This window comes from Carcharodon carcharias, chromosome 33 (genome assembly GCF_017639515.1).
Source record: "Carcharodon carcharias isolate sCarCar2 chromosome 33, sCarCar2.pri, whole genome shotgun sequence".
Taxonomy (NCBI): Eukaryota; Metazoa; Chordata; class Chondrichthyes; order Lamniformes; family Lamnidae; genus Carcharodon; species Carcharodon carcharias.
In genome coordinates, this window is record NC_054499.1 from 7945338 (window position 1) to 7960740 (window position 15403).

Sequence of the window (15403 nt, forward strand, 5' to 3'; positions counted from 1 at the left end):
AACCAGTGCAACCACCTCAACATCCACCACAGTAACCAGTGCACCCAATTCAACAATTACCACAGAAACCAGTGCAACCACCTCAACAAGTACCACAATAACCAGTGAAACCACCTCAACAAGTACCACTGAAACCGCTGAAACCACCTAAAAAAGTATCACCGAAACCACTGAATCCACCTCAACAAGCACCACAAAAACCAGTGAACCCACTTCAACAAGTACCACAGAAACCAGTGGAAGTACCTCAACAAGCATCACCAAAACCAGTGAACCCACTTCAACAAGTACCACAGTATCCAGTGAAACCACCTGAACATCCACGACAAAAACCAATGAAACCACTTCAAAAACCACCACAGAAACCAGTGCAACCACCACAACAAGTACCACAGAAACCAGTGGAAGTACCACAACAAGCACCATAGAAACCAGTGAAACCACCTCAACAGATACCACAGAAAACAGTGAAACCACTTCAACAAGTACCACCAAAACCAGTGAATCCACCTCAACAAGCACCACAAAAACCAGTGAACCCACTTCAACAATTACCACAGAAACCAGCAGAAGTACCTCAATCAGCACCACCAAAACCAGTGAACCCACCCCAACAAGCCCTGCAGAAACCAGTGAGACCACCTCAACAAGTACCACAAAAACCAGTGAATCCACTTCAACAAGTACCACAGAATCCAGTGGAGGTACCTCAACAAGCTCCACGCAAACCACTGAAGCCAACACATTCAGAACCACAGAAACCAGTGAAGCGACCTCAACAAGTACCATAAAAACCAGTGAAACCACTTCAACAGGTACCACAGAAAACAGTGAACCCACGTCAACAAGCACCACATAAGACAATGAACCTACTTCAACAAGGACCACAGAAACCAGCAGAAGTACCTCAACAAGCACCACCAAAACCAGTGATCCCACTTCAACAAGCATCACAGAAAGCAGTGTACCCACCTCAACAAGCATAAAAACCAGTGAACCCACTTCAGCAAGTACCACAGAAATCAGTGGAAGTACCTCAACAAGCACCACCAAAACCAGTGAACCCACTTCAATAAGTACAACAGAAACCAGTGAAAGTACCTCAACAATCAACACAGCAACCAGCCAAACCACATTTGTTACGAGAGAAACCAGTGAACCCATCACAACAAGTACCACACAAACCAGTGAACCAACTTCAACAAGTACCACAGAAACCAGTGCAACCACCTCAACAAGTACCACAAAAACCAGTGAAACCACCTCAACAAGCACCACCAAAACCAGTGCACCCACTTCAACAAGCACCATAAAAACAAGTGAACCCATTTCAACAATTATCACAGAAACCAGTGGAAGTACGTCAACAAGCACCACCAAAATCAGTGAACCCACTTCAACAAGTACCACAGAAACCAGTGCAAACACCTCAACAAGTACCACAAAAACCAGTGAAACCACCTCAACAAGTACCACTGAAACCACTGAACCCACCTCAACAAGTATCACCGAAACCACTGAACCCACCTCAACAAGCACAACAAAAACCAGTGAACCCACTTCAACAAGTACCACAGAAACCAGTGGAAGTACCTCAACAAACACCACAGAAACCAGTGAAGCCACCTCAACAACTACCACAAAAACCAGTGAAACCACCTCAACAGGTACCACTGAAACCACTGAACCCACCTCAACAAGTACCACCAAAACCACTGAACCCACCTCAACAATCACCACAAAAAGCAGTGAACCTACCTCAACAATTACCACAGAAACCAGTGGAAGTACCTCAACAAGCACCACCAAAACCAGTGATCCCACTTCAACAAGTACCACAGAAACCAGTACAACCACCTCAAAAAGCACCACAAAAACCAGTGAAACCACTTCAACAGGTACCACAGACACCAGTGCAACCACTGCAACAAGCACCACAAAAACCAGTGAACCCACTTCAACAAGGACTACAGAAACCAGCAGAAGTACCTCAACAAGCACCACCAAAACCAGTGAACCCACTTCAACAAGTACCACAGTAACCAGTGAAACCACCTCAACATCCACCACAAAAAGCAATGAAACCACTTCAATAAGCACCACAGAAACCAGTGCAACCACCACAACAAGTACCACAGAAACCACTGAACCCACCTCAACAAGCACCACAAAAACCAGTGAACCCACTTCAACAAGTACCACAGAAACCAGTGGAAGTACCTCAACAAGAACCACCAAAACCAGTGAACCCACTTCAACAAGTACCACAGTAACCAGTGAAACCACCTCAACATCCACCACAAAAACCAGTGAAACCACTTCAATAAGTACCACAGAAACCAGTGCAAGTACCACAACAAGCACCATAGAAACCAGTGAAGCCACCTCAACAGGTACCACAGAAACCAGTGTACCCACCTCAACAAGCATAAAAACAAGTGAACCCACTTCAGCAAGTACCACAGAAACCAGTGGAACTACCTCAACAAGCACCACCAAAACCAGTGAACCCACTTCAATAAGTACAACAGAAACCAGTGAAAGTACCTCAACAATCAACACAGCAACCAGCCAAACCACATTTGTTACAAGAGAAACCAGTGAACCCACCTCAACAAGTACCACAAAAACCAGTGAACCAACTTCAACAAGTACCACAGAAACCAGTGCAACAACCTCAACAAGTACCACTGAAACCACTGAACCCACCTCAACAAGTATCACCGAAACCACTGAACCCACTTCAACAAGTACCACAGTAACCAGTGAAACCACCTGAACATCCACCACAAAAACCAGTGAACCCACTTCAACAAGCACCATGGAAACCAGTGAAGCCACCATGTTCAGTACCACAGAAACCAGCAAAGCCACCTCAACAAGTACCACAATAACCAGTGAAACCACTTCAACAGTTACCACAGAAACCACAGCGCCCACCTCAACAAACACCACAAGAAACACAGATCCCACTTCAACAAGTACCACAGAAACCAGTGGAAGCACCACAACAAGCACCACAGAAACCAGTGAAGCCACCTCAACAGGTACCACAGAAACCAGTGTACACACCTCAACAAGCACAAAAACCAGTGAACCTAATTCAACAGGTACCACAGAAACCAGTGGAAGTACCTCAAAAAGCACCACCAAAACTAGTAAACCCACTTCAACAATTACCACAAAAACCAGTGAAACCACCTCAACAAGTACCACTGAAACCACTGAACCCACCTCAACAAGCACCACAAAAACCAGTGAACCCACTTCAACAAATACCACAGAAACCAGTGGATGTACCTCAACAAGCACCACCAAAACCAGTGAACCCACTTCAACAAGTACCACAGAAACCAGTGCAACCACCTCAACATCCACCACAGAAACCAGTGAACCCAATTCAACAATTACCACAGAAACCAGTGCAAGCAACTCAACAAGTACCACAAAAACCAGTGAAACCACCTCAACAAGTACCACTGAAACCACTGAACCCACCTCAACAAGTATCACCGAAACCACTGAACCCACCTCAACAAGCACCACAAAAACCAGTGAACCCACTTCAACAAGTACCACAGAAACCAGTGGAAGTACCTCAACAAGCACCACCAAAACCAGTGAACCCACTTCAACAAGTACCACAGTAACCAGTGAAACCACCTCAACATCCACCACAAAAACCAGTGAAACCACTTCAATAAGCACCACAGAAACCAGTGCAACCACCACAACAAGTACCACAGAAACCAGTGCAAGTACCACAACAAGCACCATAGAAACCAGTGAAGCCACCTCAACAGGTACCACAGAAACCAGTGTACCCACCTCAACAAGCATAAAAACCAGTGAACCCACTTCTGCAAGAACCACAGAAACCAGTGGAAGTATTCAACAAGCACCACCAAAGCCAGTGAACCCACTTCAATAAGTACAACAGAAACCAGTGAAAGTACCTCAACAATCAACACAGCAACCAGCCAAACCACATTTGTTACGCGAGAAACCAGTGAACCCACCTCAACAGGTACCACAGAAACCAGTGCAACCACCTCAACAAGTACCACTGAAACCACTGAACCCACCTCAACAAGTATCACCAAAACCACTGAACCCACCTCAACAAGCTCCACAAATACCAGTGAACCCACTTCAACAAGTAGCACACAAACCAGTGGAAGTACCTCAACAAGCACCACCAAAACCAGTGAACCCACTTCAACAAGTACCACAGTAACCAGTGAAACCACCTCAACATCCACCACAAAAACCAGTGAAACCACTTCAATAAGCACCACAGAAACCAGTGCAACCACCACAACAAATACCACAGAAACCAGTGCAAGTATCACATAAAGCACCTTAGAAACCAGTGAAGCCACCTCAACAGGTACCACAGAAAACAGTGTACCCACCTCAACAAGCATTAAAACCAGTGAACCCACTTCAGCAAGTACCACAGAAACCAGTGGAAGTACCTCAGCAAGCACCACCAAAACCAGTGAACCCACTTCAATAAGTACAACAGAAACCAGTGAAAGTACCTCAACAATCAACACAGCAACCAGCCAAACCACATTTGTTACGAGAGAAATCAGTGAACCCACCTCAACAAGTACCACAAAAACCAGTGAACCAACTACAACAAGTACCACAGAAACCAGTGCAAACACCTCAACAAGTACCACTGAAACCACTGAACCCACCTCAACAAGTATCACTGAAACCACTGAACCCACCTCAACAAGCACCACAAAAACCAGTGAACCCACTTCAACAAGTACCACAGTAACCAGTGAAACCACCTCAACGTCCACCACAAAAACCACTGAAATCACTTCAATAAGCACCACAGAAACCAGTGCAACCACCACAACAAGTACCACAGAAACCAGTGCAAGTACCACAACAAGCACCACAGAAACCAGTGTACCCACCTCAACAAGCATAAAAACCAGTGAACCCACTTCAGCAAGTACCACAGAAACCAGTGGAAGTACCTCAACAAGCACCACCAAAACCAGTGAACCCACTTCAATAAGTACAACAGAAACCAGTGAAAGTACCTCAACAATCAACACAGCAACCAGCCAAACCACATTTGTTACGAGAGAAACCAGTGAACCCATCACAACAAGTACCACACAAACCAGTGAACCAACTTCAACAAGTACCACAGAAACCAGTGCAACCACCTCAACAAGTACCACAAAAACCAGTGAAACCACCTCAACAAGCACCACCAAAACCAGTGCACCCACTTCAACAAGCACCATAAAAACAAGTGAACCCATTTCAACAATTATCACAGAAACCAGTGGAAGTACGTCAACAAGCACCACCAAAATCAGTGAACCCACTTCAACAAGTACCACAGAAACCAGTGCAAACACCTCAACAAGTACCACAAAAACCAGTGAAACCACCTCAACAAGTACCACTGAAACCACTGAACCCACCTCAACAAGTATCACCGAAACCACTGAACCCACCTCAACAAGCACAACAAAAACCAGTGAACCCACTTCAACAAGTACCACAGAAACCAGTGGAAGTACCTCAACAAACACCACAGAAACCAGTGAAGCCACCTCAACAACTACCACAAAAACCAGTGAAACCACCTCAACAGGTACCACTGAAACCACTGAACCCACCTCAACAATCACCACAAAAAGCAGTGAACCTACCTCAACAATTACCACAGAAACCAGTGGAAGTACCTCAACAAGCACCACCAAAACCAGTGATCCCACTTCAACAAGTACCACAGAAACCAGTACAACCACCTCAAAAAGCACCACAAAAACCAGTGAAACCACTTCAACAGGTACCACAGACACCAGTGCAACCACTGCAACAAGCACCACAAAAACCAGTGAACCCACTTCAACAAGGACTACAGAAACCAGCAGAAGTACCTCAACAAGCACCACCAAAACCAGTGAACCCACTTCAACAAGTACCACAGTAACCAGTGAAACCACCTCAACATCCACCACAAAAAGCAATGAAACCACTTCAATAAGCACCACAGAAACCAGTGCAACCACCACAACAAGTACCACAGAAACCACTGAACCCACCTCAACAAGCACCACAAAAACCAGTGAACCCACTTCAACAAGTACCACAGAAACCAGTGGAAGTACCTCAACAAGAACCACCAAAACCAGTGAACCCACTTCAACAAGTACCACAGTAACCAGTGAAACCACCTCAACATCCACCACAAAAACCAGTGAAACCACTTCAATAAGCACCACAGAAACCAGTGCAACCACCACAACAAGTACCACAGAAACCAGTGCAAGTACCACAACAAGCACCATAGAAACCAGTGAAGCCACCTCAACAGGTACCACAGAAACCAGTGTACCCACCTCAACAAGCATAAAAACAAGTGAACCCACTTCAGCAAGTACCACAGAAACCAGTGGAACTACCTCAACAAGCACCACCAAAACCAGTGAACCCACTTCAATAGGTACAACAGAAACCAGTGAAAGTACCTCAACAATCAACACAGCAACCAGCCAAACCACATTTGTTACAAGAGAAACCAGTGAACCCACCTCAACAAGTACCACAAAAACCAGTGAACCAACTTCAACAAGTACCACAGAAACCAGTGCAACCACCTCAACAAGTACCACTGAAACCACTGAACCCACCTCAACAAGTATCACCGAAACCACTGAACCCACTTCAACAAGTACCACAGTAACCAGTGAAACCACCTGAACATCCACCACAAAAACCAGTGAACCCACTTCAACAAGCACCATGGAAAACAGTGAAGCCACCATGTTCAGTACCACAGAAACCAGCAAAGCCACCTCAACAAGTACCACAATAACCAGTGAAACCACTTCAACAGTTACCACAGAAACCACAGCGCCCACCTCAACAAACACCACAAGAAACACAGATCCCACTTCAACAAGTACCACAGAAACCAGTGGAAGCACCACAACAAGCACCACAGAAACCAGTGAAGCCACCTCAACAGGTACCACAGAAACCAGTGTACACACCTCAACAAGCACAACAACCAGTGAACCTAATTCAACAGGTACCACAGAAACCAGTGGAAGTACCTCAAAAAGCACCACCAAAACTAGTAAACCCACTTCAACAATTACCACAAAAACCAGTGAAACCACCTCAACAAGTACCACTGAAACCACTGAACCCACCTCAGCAAGCACCACAAAAACCAGTGAACCCACTTCAACAAATACCACAGAAACCAGTGGAAGTACCTCAACAAGCACCACCAAAACCAGTGAACCCACTTCAACAAGTACCACAGAAACCAGTGCAACCACCTCAACATCCACCACAGAAACCAGTGAACCCAATTCAACAATTACCACAGAAACCAGTGCAAGCAACTCAACAAGTACCACAAAAACCAGTGAAACCACCTCAACAAGTACCACTGAAACCACTGAACCCACCTCAACAAGTATCACCAAAACCACTGAAGCCACCTCAACAAGCACCACAAAAACCAGTGAACCCACTTCAACAAGTACCACAGAAACCAGTGGAAGTACCTCAACAAGCACCACCAAAACCAGTGAACCCACTTCAACAAGTACCACAGTAACCAGTGAAACCACCTCAACATCCACCACAAAAACCAGTGAAACCACTTCAATAAGCACCACAGAAACCAGTGCAAGCACCACAACAAGTACCACAGAAACCAGTGCAAGTACCACAACAAGCACCATAGAAACCAGTGAAGCCACCTCAACAGGTACCACAGAAACCAGTGTACCCACCTCAACAAGCATAAAAACCAGTGAACCCACTTCCGCAAGAACCACAGAAACCAGTGGAAGTATTCAACAAGCACCACCAAAGCCAGTGAACCCACTTCAATAAGTACAACAGAAACCAGTGAAAGTACCTCAACAATCAACACAGCAACCAGCCAAACCACATTTGTTACGCGAGAAACCAGTGAACCCACCTCAACAAGTACCACAGAAACCAGTGCAAGCACCTCAACAAGTACCACTGAAACCACTGAACCCACCTCAACAAGTATCACCAAAACCACTGAACCCACCTCAACAAGCTCCACAAATACCAGTGAACCCACTTCAACAAGTAGCACACAAACCAGTGGAAGTACCTCAACAAGCACCACCAAAACCAGTGAACCCACTTCAACAAGTACCACAGTAACCAGTGAAACCACCTCAACATCCACCACAAAAACCAGTGAAACCACTTCAATAAGCACCACAGAAACCAGTGCAACCACCACAACAAATACCACAGAAACCAGTGCAAGTATCACATAAAGCACCATAGAAACCAGTGAAGCCACCTCAACAGGTACCACAGAAAACAGTGTACCCACCTCAACAAGCATTAAAACCAGTGAACCCACTTCAGCAAGTACCACAGAAACCAGTGGAAGTACCTCAGCAAGCACCACCAAAACCAGTGAACCCACTTCAATAAGTACAACAGAAACCAGTGAAAGTACCTCAACAATCAACACAGCAACCAGCCAAACCACATTTGTTACGAGAGAAATCAGTGAGCAGACCTCAACAAGTACCACAAAAACCAGTGAACCAACTACAACAAGTACCACAGAAACCAGTGCAAACACCTCAACAAGTACCACTGAAACCACTGAACCCACCTCAACAAGTATCACTGAAACCACTGAACCCACCTCAACAAGCACCACAAAAACCAGTGAACCCACTTCAACAAGTACCACAGTAACCAGTGAAACCACCTCAACGTCCACCACAAAAACCACTGAAATCACTTCAATAAGCACCACAGAAACCAGTGCAACCACCACAACAAGTACCACAGAAACCAGTGCAAGTACCACAACAAGCACCACAGAAACCAGTGTACCCACCTCAACAAGCATAAAAATCAGTGAACCCACTTCAGCAAGTACCACAGAAATCAGTGGAAGTACCTCAACAAGCACCACCAAAACCAGTGAACCCACTTCAATAAGTACAACAGAAACCAGTGAAAGTACCTCAACAATCAACACAGCAACCAGCCAAACCACATTTGTTACGAGAGAAACCAGTGAACCCACCTCAACAATTACCACAAAAACCAGTGAATCAACTTCAACAAGTACCAAAGAAACCAGTGCAACCACCTCAACAAGTACCACAAAAACCAGTGAAACCACCAAAACAAGCACCACCAAAACCAGTGAACCCACTTCAATAAGTACAACAGAAACCAGTGAAAGTACCTCAACAATCAACACAGCAACTAGCCAAACAACATTTGTTATGGGAGAAACCAGTGAACCCACCTCAACAAGTACCACAAAAACCAGTGAACCAACTTCAACAAGTACCACAGAAACCAGTGCAACCACCTCAACAAGTCCCACAAAAACCAGTGAAACCACCTCAACAAGCACCACAAAAACCAGTGAGCCCACTTCAACAAGTACCACAGAAACCAGTGGAATTACCAGAACAAGCACCACCAAAACCAGTAAAACCACCTCAACAGGTACCACAGAAACCACTGAGCCCACCTCTATGAGAACCACAAGAAACACTGAACCCACTTCAACAAGTACCATTGAAACCAGTGTACCCACCTCAACAAGCACAAAAACCAGTTGAATCACTTCAACAGGTACCACAGAAACCAGTGGAAGTACCTCAACAAGCTACATGCAAACCAGTGAAGTATCCACGTTCAGAACCACAGAAGCAAGTGAAGCCACTTCAACAGGTACCACATAAAACAGTGAACCCACCTCAAAAAGCACCACAAAAAACACTGAACGCACTTCAACAAGTACCACAGAAACCAATGGAAGTACCACAACAAACACCACAGAAACCAGTGAAGCCACCTCAACAACTACCACAAAAACCAGTGAAACCACCTCAACAGGTACCACTGAAACCACTGAACCCACCTCAACAAGTACCACCAAAACCAGTGAACCCACTTCAACAAGTACCACAGTAACCAGTGAAACCACCTCAACATCCACCACAAAAACCAGTGAAACCACTTCAATAAGCACCACAGAAACCAGTGCAACCACCACAACAAGTACCACAGAAACCAGTGCAAGTACCACAACAAGCACCATAGAAACCAGTGAAGCCACCTCAACAGGTACCACAGAAACCAGTGTACCCACCTCAACAAGCATAAAAACAAGTGAACCCACTTCAGCAAGTACCACAGAAACCAGTGGAACTACCTCAACAAGCACCACCAAAACCAGTGAACCCACTTCAATAAGTACAACAGAAACCAGTGAAAGTACCTCAACAATCAACACAGCAACCAGCCAAACCACATTTGTTACAAGAGAAACCAGTGAACCCACCTCAACAAGTACCACAAAAACTAGTGAACCAACTTCAACAAGTACCACAGAAACCAGTGCAACCACCTCAACAAGTACCACCGAAACCACTGAACCCACTTCAACAAGTACCACAGTAACCAGTGAAACCACCTGAACATCCACCACAAAAACCAGTGAACCCACTTCAACAAGCACCATGGAAACCAGTGAAGCCACCATGTTCAGTACCACAGAAACCAGCAAAGCCACCTCAACAAGTACCACAATAACCAGTGAAACCACTTCAACAGTTACCACAGAAACCACAGCGCCCACCTCAACAAACACCACAAGAAACACAGATCCCACTTCAACAAGTACCACAGAAACCAGTGGAAGCACCACAACAAGCACCACAGAAACCAGTGAAGCCACCTCAACAGGTACCACAGAAACCAGTGTACACACCTCAACAAGCACAACAACCAGTGAACCTAATTCAACAGGTACCACAGAAACCAGTGGAAGTACCTCAAAAAGCACCACCAAAACTAGTAAACCCACTTCAACAATTACCACAAAAACCAGTGAAACCACCTCAACAAGTACCACTGAAACCACTGAACCCACCTCAGCAAGCACCACAAAAACCAGTGAACCCACTTCAACAAATACCACAGAAACCAGTGGAAGTACCTCAACAAGCACCACCAAAACCAGTGAACCCACTTCAACAAGTACCACAGAAACCAGTGCAACCACCTCAACATCCACCACAGAAACCAGTGAACCCAATTCAACAATTACCACAGAAACCAGTGCAAGCAACTCAACAAGTACCACAAAAACCAGTGAAACCACCTCAACAAGTACCACTGAAACCACTGAACCCACCTCAACAAGTATCACCGAAACCACTGAAGCCACCTCAACAAGCACCACAAAAACCAGTGAACCCACTTCAACAAGTACCACAGAAACCAGTGGAAGTACCTCAACAAGCACCACCAAAACCAGTGAACCCACTTCAACAAGTACCACAGTAACCAGTGAAACCACCTCAACATCCACCACAAAAACCAGTGAAACCACTTCAATAAGCACCACAGAAACCAGTGCAACCACCACAACAAGTACCACAGAAACCAGTGCAAGTACCACAACAAGCACCATAGAAACCAGTGAAGCCACCTCAACAGGTACCACAGAAACCAGTGTACCCACCTCAACAAGCATAAAAACCAGTGAACCCACTTCCGCAAGAACCACAGAAACCAGTGGAAGTATTCAACAAGCACCACCAAAGCCAGTGAACCCACTTCAATAAGTACAACAGAAACCAGTGAAAGTACCTCAACAATCAACACAGCAACCAGCCAAACCACATTTGTTACGCGAGAAACCAGTGAACCCACCTCAACAAGTACCACAGAAACCAGTGCAACCACCTCAACAAGTACCACTGAAACCACTGAACCCACCTCAACAAGTATCACCAAAACCACTGAACCCACCTCAACAAGCTCCACAAATACCAGTGAACCCACTTCAACAAGTAGCACACAAACCAGTGGAAGTACCTCAACAAGCACCACCAAAACCAGTGAACCCACTTCAACAAGTACCACAGTAACCAGTGAAACCACCTCAACATCCACCACAAAAACCAGTGAAACCACTTCAATAAGCACCACAGAAACCAGTGCAACCACCACAACAAATACCACAGAAACCAGTGCAAGTATCACATAAAGCACCATAGAAACCAGTGAAGCCACCTCAACAGGTACCACAGAAAACAGTGTACCCACCTCAACAAGCATTAAAACCAGTGAACCCACTTCAGCAAGTACCACAGAAACCAGTGGAAGTACCTCAGCAAGCACCACCAAAACCAGTGAACCCACTTCAATAAGTACAACAGAAACCAGTGAAAGTACCTCAACAATCAACACAGCAACCAGCCAAACCACATTTGTTACGAGAGAAATCAGTGAGCCCACCTCAACAAGTACCACAAAAACCAGTGAACCAACTACAACAAGTACCACAGAAACCAGTGCAAACACCTCAACAAGTACCACTGAAACCACTGAACCCACCTCAACAAGTATCACTGAAACCACTGAACCCACCTCAACAAGCACCACAAAAACCAGTGAACCCACTTCAACAAGTACCACAGTAACCAGTGAAACCACCTCAACGTCCACCACAAAAACCACTGAAATCACTTCAATAAGCACCACAGAAACCAGTGCAACCACCACAACAAGTACCACAGAAACCAGTGCAAGTACCACAACAAGCACCACAGAAACCAGTGTACCCACCTCAACAAGCATAAAAATCAGTGAACCCACTTCAGCAAGTACCACAGAAATCAGTGGAAGTACCTCAACAAGCACCACCAAAACCAGTGAACCCACTTCAATAAGTACAACAGAAACCAGTGAAAGTACCTCAACAATCAACACAGCAACCAGCCAAACCACATTTGTTACGAGAGAAACCAGTGAACCCACCTCAACAATTACCACAAAAACCAGTGAATCAACTTCAACAAGTACCAAAGAAACCAGTGCAACCACCTCAACAAGTACCACAAAAACCAGTGAAACCACCAAAACAAGCACCACCAAAACCAGTGAACCCACTTCAATAAGTACAACAGAAACCAGTGAAAGTACCTCAACAATCAACACAGCAACTAGCCAAACAACATTTGTTCTGGGAAAAACCAGTGAACCCACCTCAACAAGTACCACAAAAACCAGTGAACCAACTTCAACAAGTACCACAGAAACCAGTGCAACCACCTCAACAAGTCCCACAAAAACCAGTGAAACCACCTCAACAAGCACCACAAAAACCAGTGAGCCCACTTCAACAAGTACCACAGAAACCAGTGGAATTACCAGAACAAGCACCACCAAAACCAGTAAAACCACCTCAACAGGTACCACAGAAACCACTGAGCCCACCTCTATGAGAACCACAAGAAACACTGAACCCACTTCAACAAGTACCATTGAAACCAGTGTACCCACCTCAACAAGCACAAAAACCAGTTGAATCACTTCAACAGGTACCACAGAAACCAGTGGAAGTACCTCAACAAGCTACATGCAAACCAGTGAAGTATCCACGTTCAGAACCACAGAAGCAAGTGAAGCCACTTCAACAGGTACCACATAAAACAGTGAACCCACCTCAAAAAGCACCACAAAAAACACTGAACGCACTTCAACAAGTACCACAGAAACCAATGGAAGTACCACAACAAACACCACAGAAACCAGTGAAGCCACCTCAACAACTACCACAAAAACCAGTGAAACCACCTCAACAGGTACCACTGAAACCACTGAACCCACCTCAACAAGTACCACCAAAACCACTGAACCCACCTCAACAACCACCACAAAAAGCAGTGAACCTACCTCAACAATTACCACAGAAACCAGTGGAAGTACCTCAACAAGCACCACCAAAACCAGTGATCCCACTTCAACAAGTACCACAGAAACCAGTACAACCACCTCAACAAGCACCACAAAAACCAGTGAAACCACTTCAACAGTTACCACAGACACCAGTGCAACCACTGCAACAAGCACCACAAAAACCAGTGAACCCACTTCAACAAGGACTACAGAAACCAGCAGAAGTACCTCAACAAGCACTACCGAAATTAGTGATCCCACTTCAACAAGCACCACAGAAACCAGTGAACCCACATCAACAAGCACCACAGAAACCCATCTAACCACCTCAACAAGTACCATTAAAACCAGTGCAACCACCACAAGCACCACAGAAACCAGTGAAAGTCCCTCAACAAGCACCACGCAAACCAGTGAAGCCACCACGTTCAGTACCACAGAAACCAGCGAAGCCACCTCAACAAGTACCATGAAAACTAGTTATCCCACTTCATCCAGTACCACAGACACCAGTGAAAGACCCTCAACAAGCGCCACAAAAAACACTGAACACACTTCAACAATTACCCTAAAAACCAGTGGAAGTACCACAATAAGCACCACAGAAACCAGTGAAGCCACCTCAACAAGTTCCACCAAAATCAGTGAAGCCACTTCAACAAGTACCACAGACACCAGTGCAACCACCGCAAAAACCAGTGAAACCACCTCAACAGGTACCACAGAAACCCATGAAACCACTTCAACAAGTACCACCAAAACCAGTGAATCCACCTCAACAAGCACCACAAAAACCAGTGAACCCACTTCAACAATTACCACAGAAACCAGCAGAAGTACCTCAATAAGCACCACCAAAACCAGTGAACCCACCCCAACAAGCCCCACAGAAACCAGTGAGACCACCTCAACAAGTACCACAAAAACCAGTGAACCCACTTCAACAAGTACCACAGAATCCAGTGGAAGTACCTCAACAAGCTCCACGCAAACCACTGAAGCCACCACGTTCAGAACCACAGAAACCAGTGAAGACAACTCAACAAGTACCATAAAAACCAGTGAAACCACTTCAACAGGTACCACAGAAAACAGTGAACCCACGTCAACAAGCACCACAAAAGACACTGAACCTACTTCAACAAGGACCACAGAAACCAGCAGAAGTCCCTCAACAAGCACCACCAAAACCAATGATCCCACTTCAACAAGCATCACAGAAACCAGTGAACCCACATCACTAAGCACCACGGAAACTGGTTTAACCACGTCAACAAGTACCACAGAATCTAGTGAACCACCCTCAACAAGCACCACAAAAACCAGTGAACCCACTTCAACAAGCACCATGGAAACCAGTGAAGCCACCATGTTCAGTAACACAGAAACCAGCAACGCCACCTCAACAAGTACCACAAAAACCAGTGAAACCACTTCAACAGGTACCACAGAAAGCACTGAGCCCACCTCAACAAACACCACAAGAAACACAGATCTCACTTCAACAAGTACCACAGAAACCAGTGGAAGCACCACAACAAGCACAACAGAAACCAGTGAAAACACCTCAACAGGTACCGCAGAACCAGTGTACACACCTCAACAAGCACAAAAACCAGTGAACCTA

At 45.4% G+C, this 15403-nt stretch overlaps 1 protein-coding gene across 1 annotated transcript; it reads left to right on the forward strand.

The window, feature by feature from the left end:
- Positions 1–1828: 1828 nt before the first annotated feature.
- LOC121272220 (mucin-5AC-like) lies at positions 1829–15398 on the forward strand (the record flags this gene model as incomplete). The annotated part of the gene is made up of 7 exons (XM_041178746.1): positions 1829–2177; positions 5588–6340; positions 7493–7702; positions 9877–10101; positions 13638–14156; positions 14427–14584; positions 15219–15398. Coding segments are annotated over 7 exons (2394 nt in total), but the record flags the coding sequence as incomplete, so codon positions are not given.
- Positions 15399–15403: the final 5 nt, after the last annotated feature.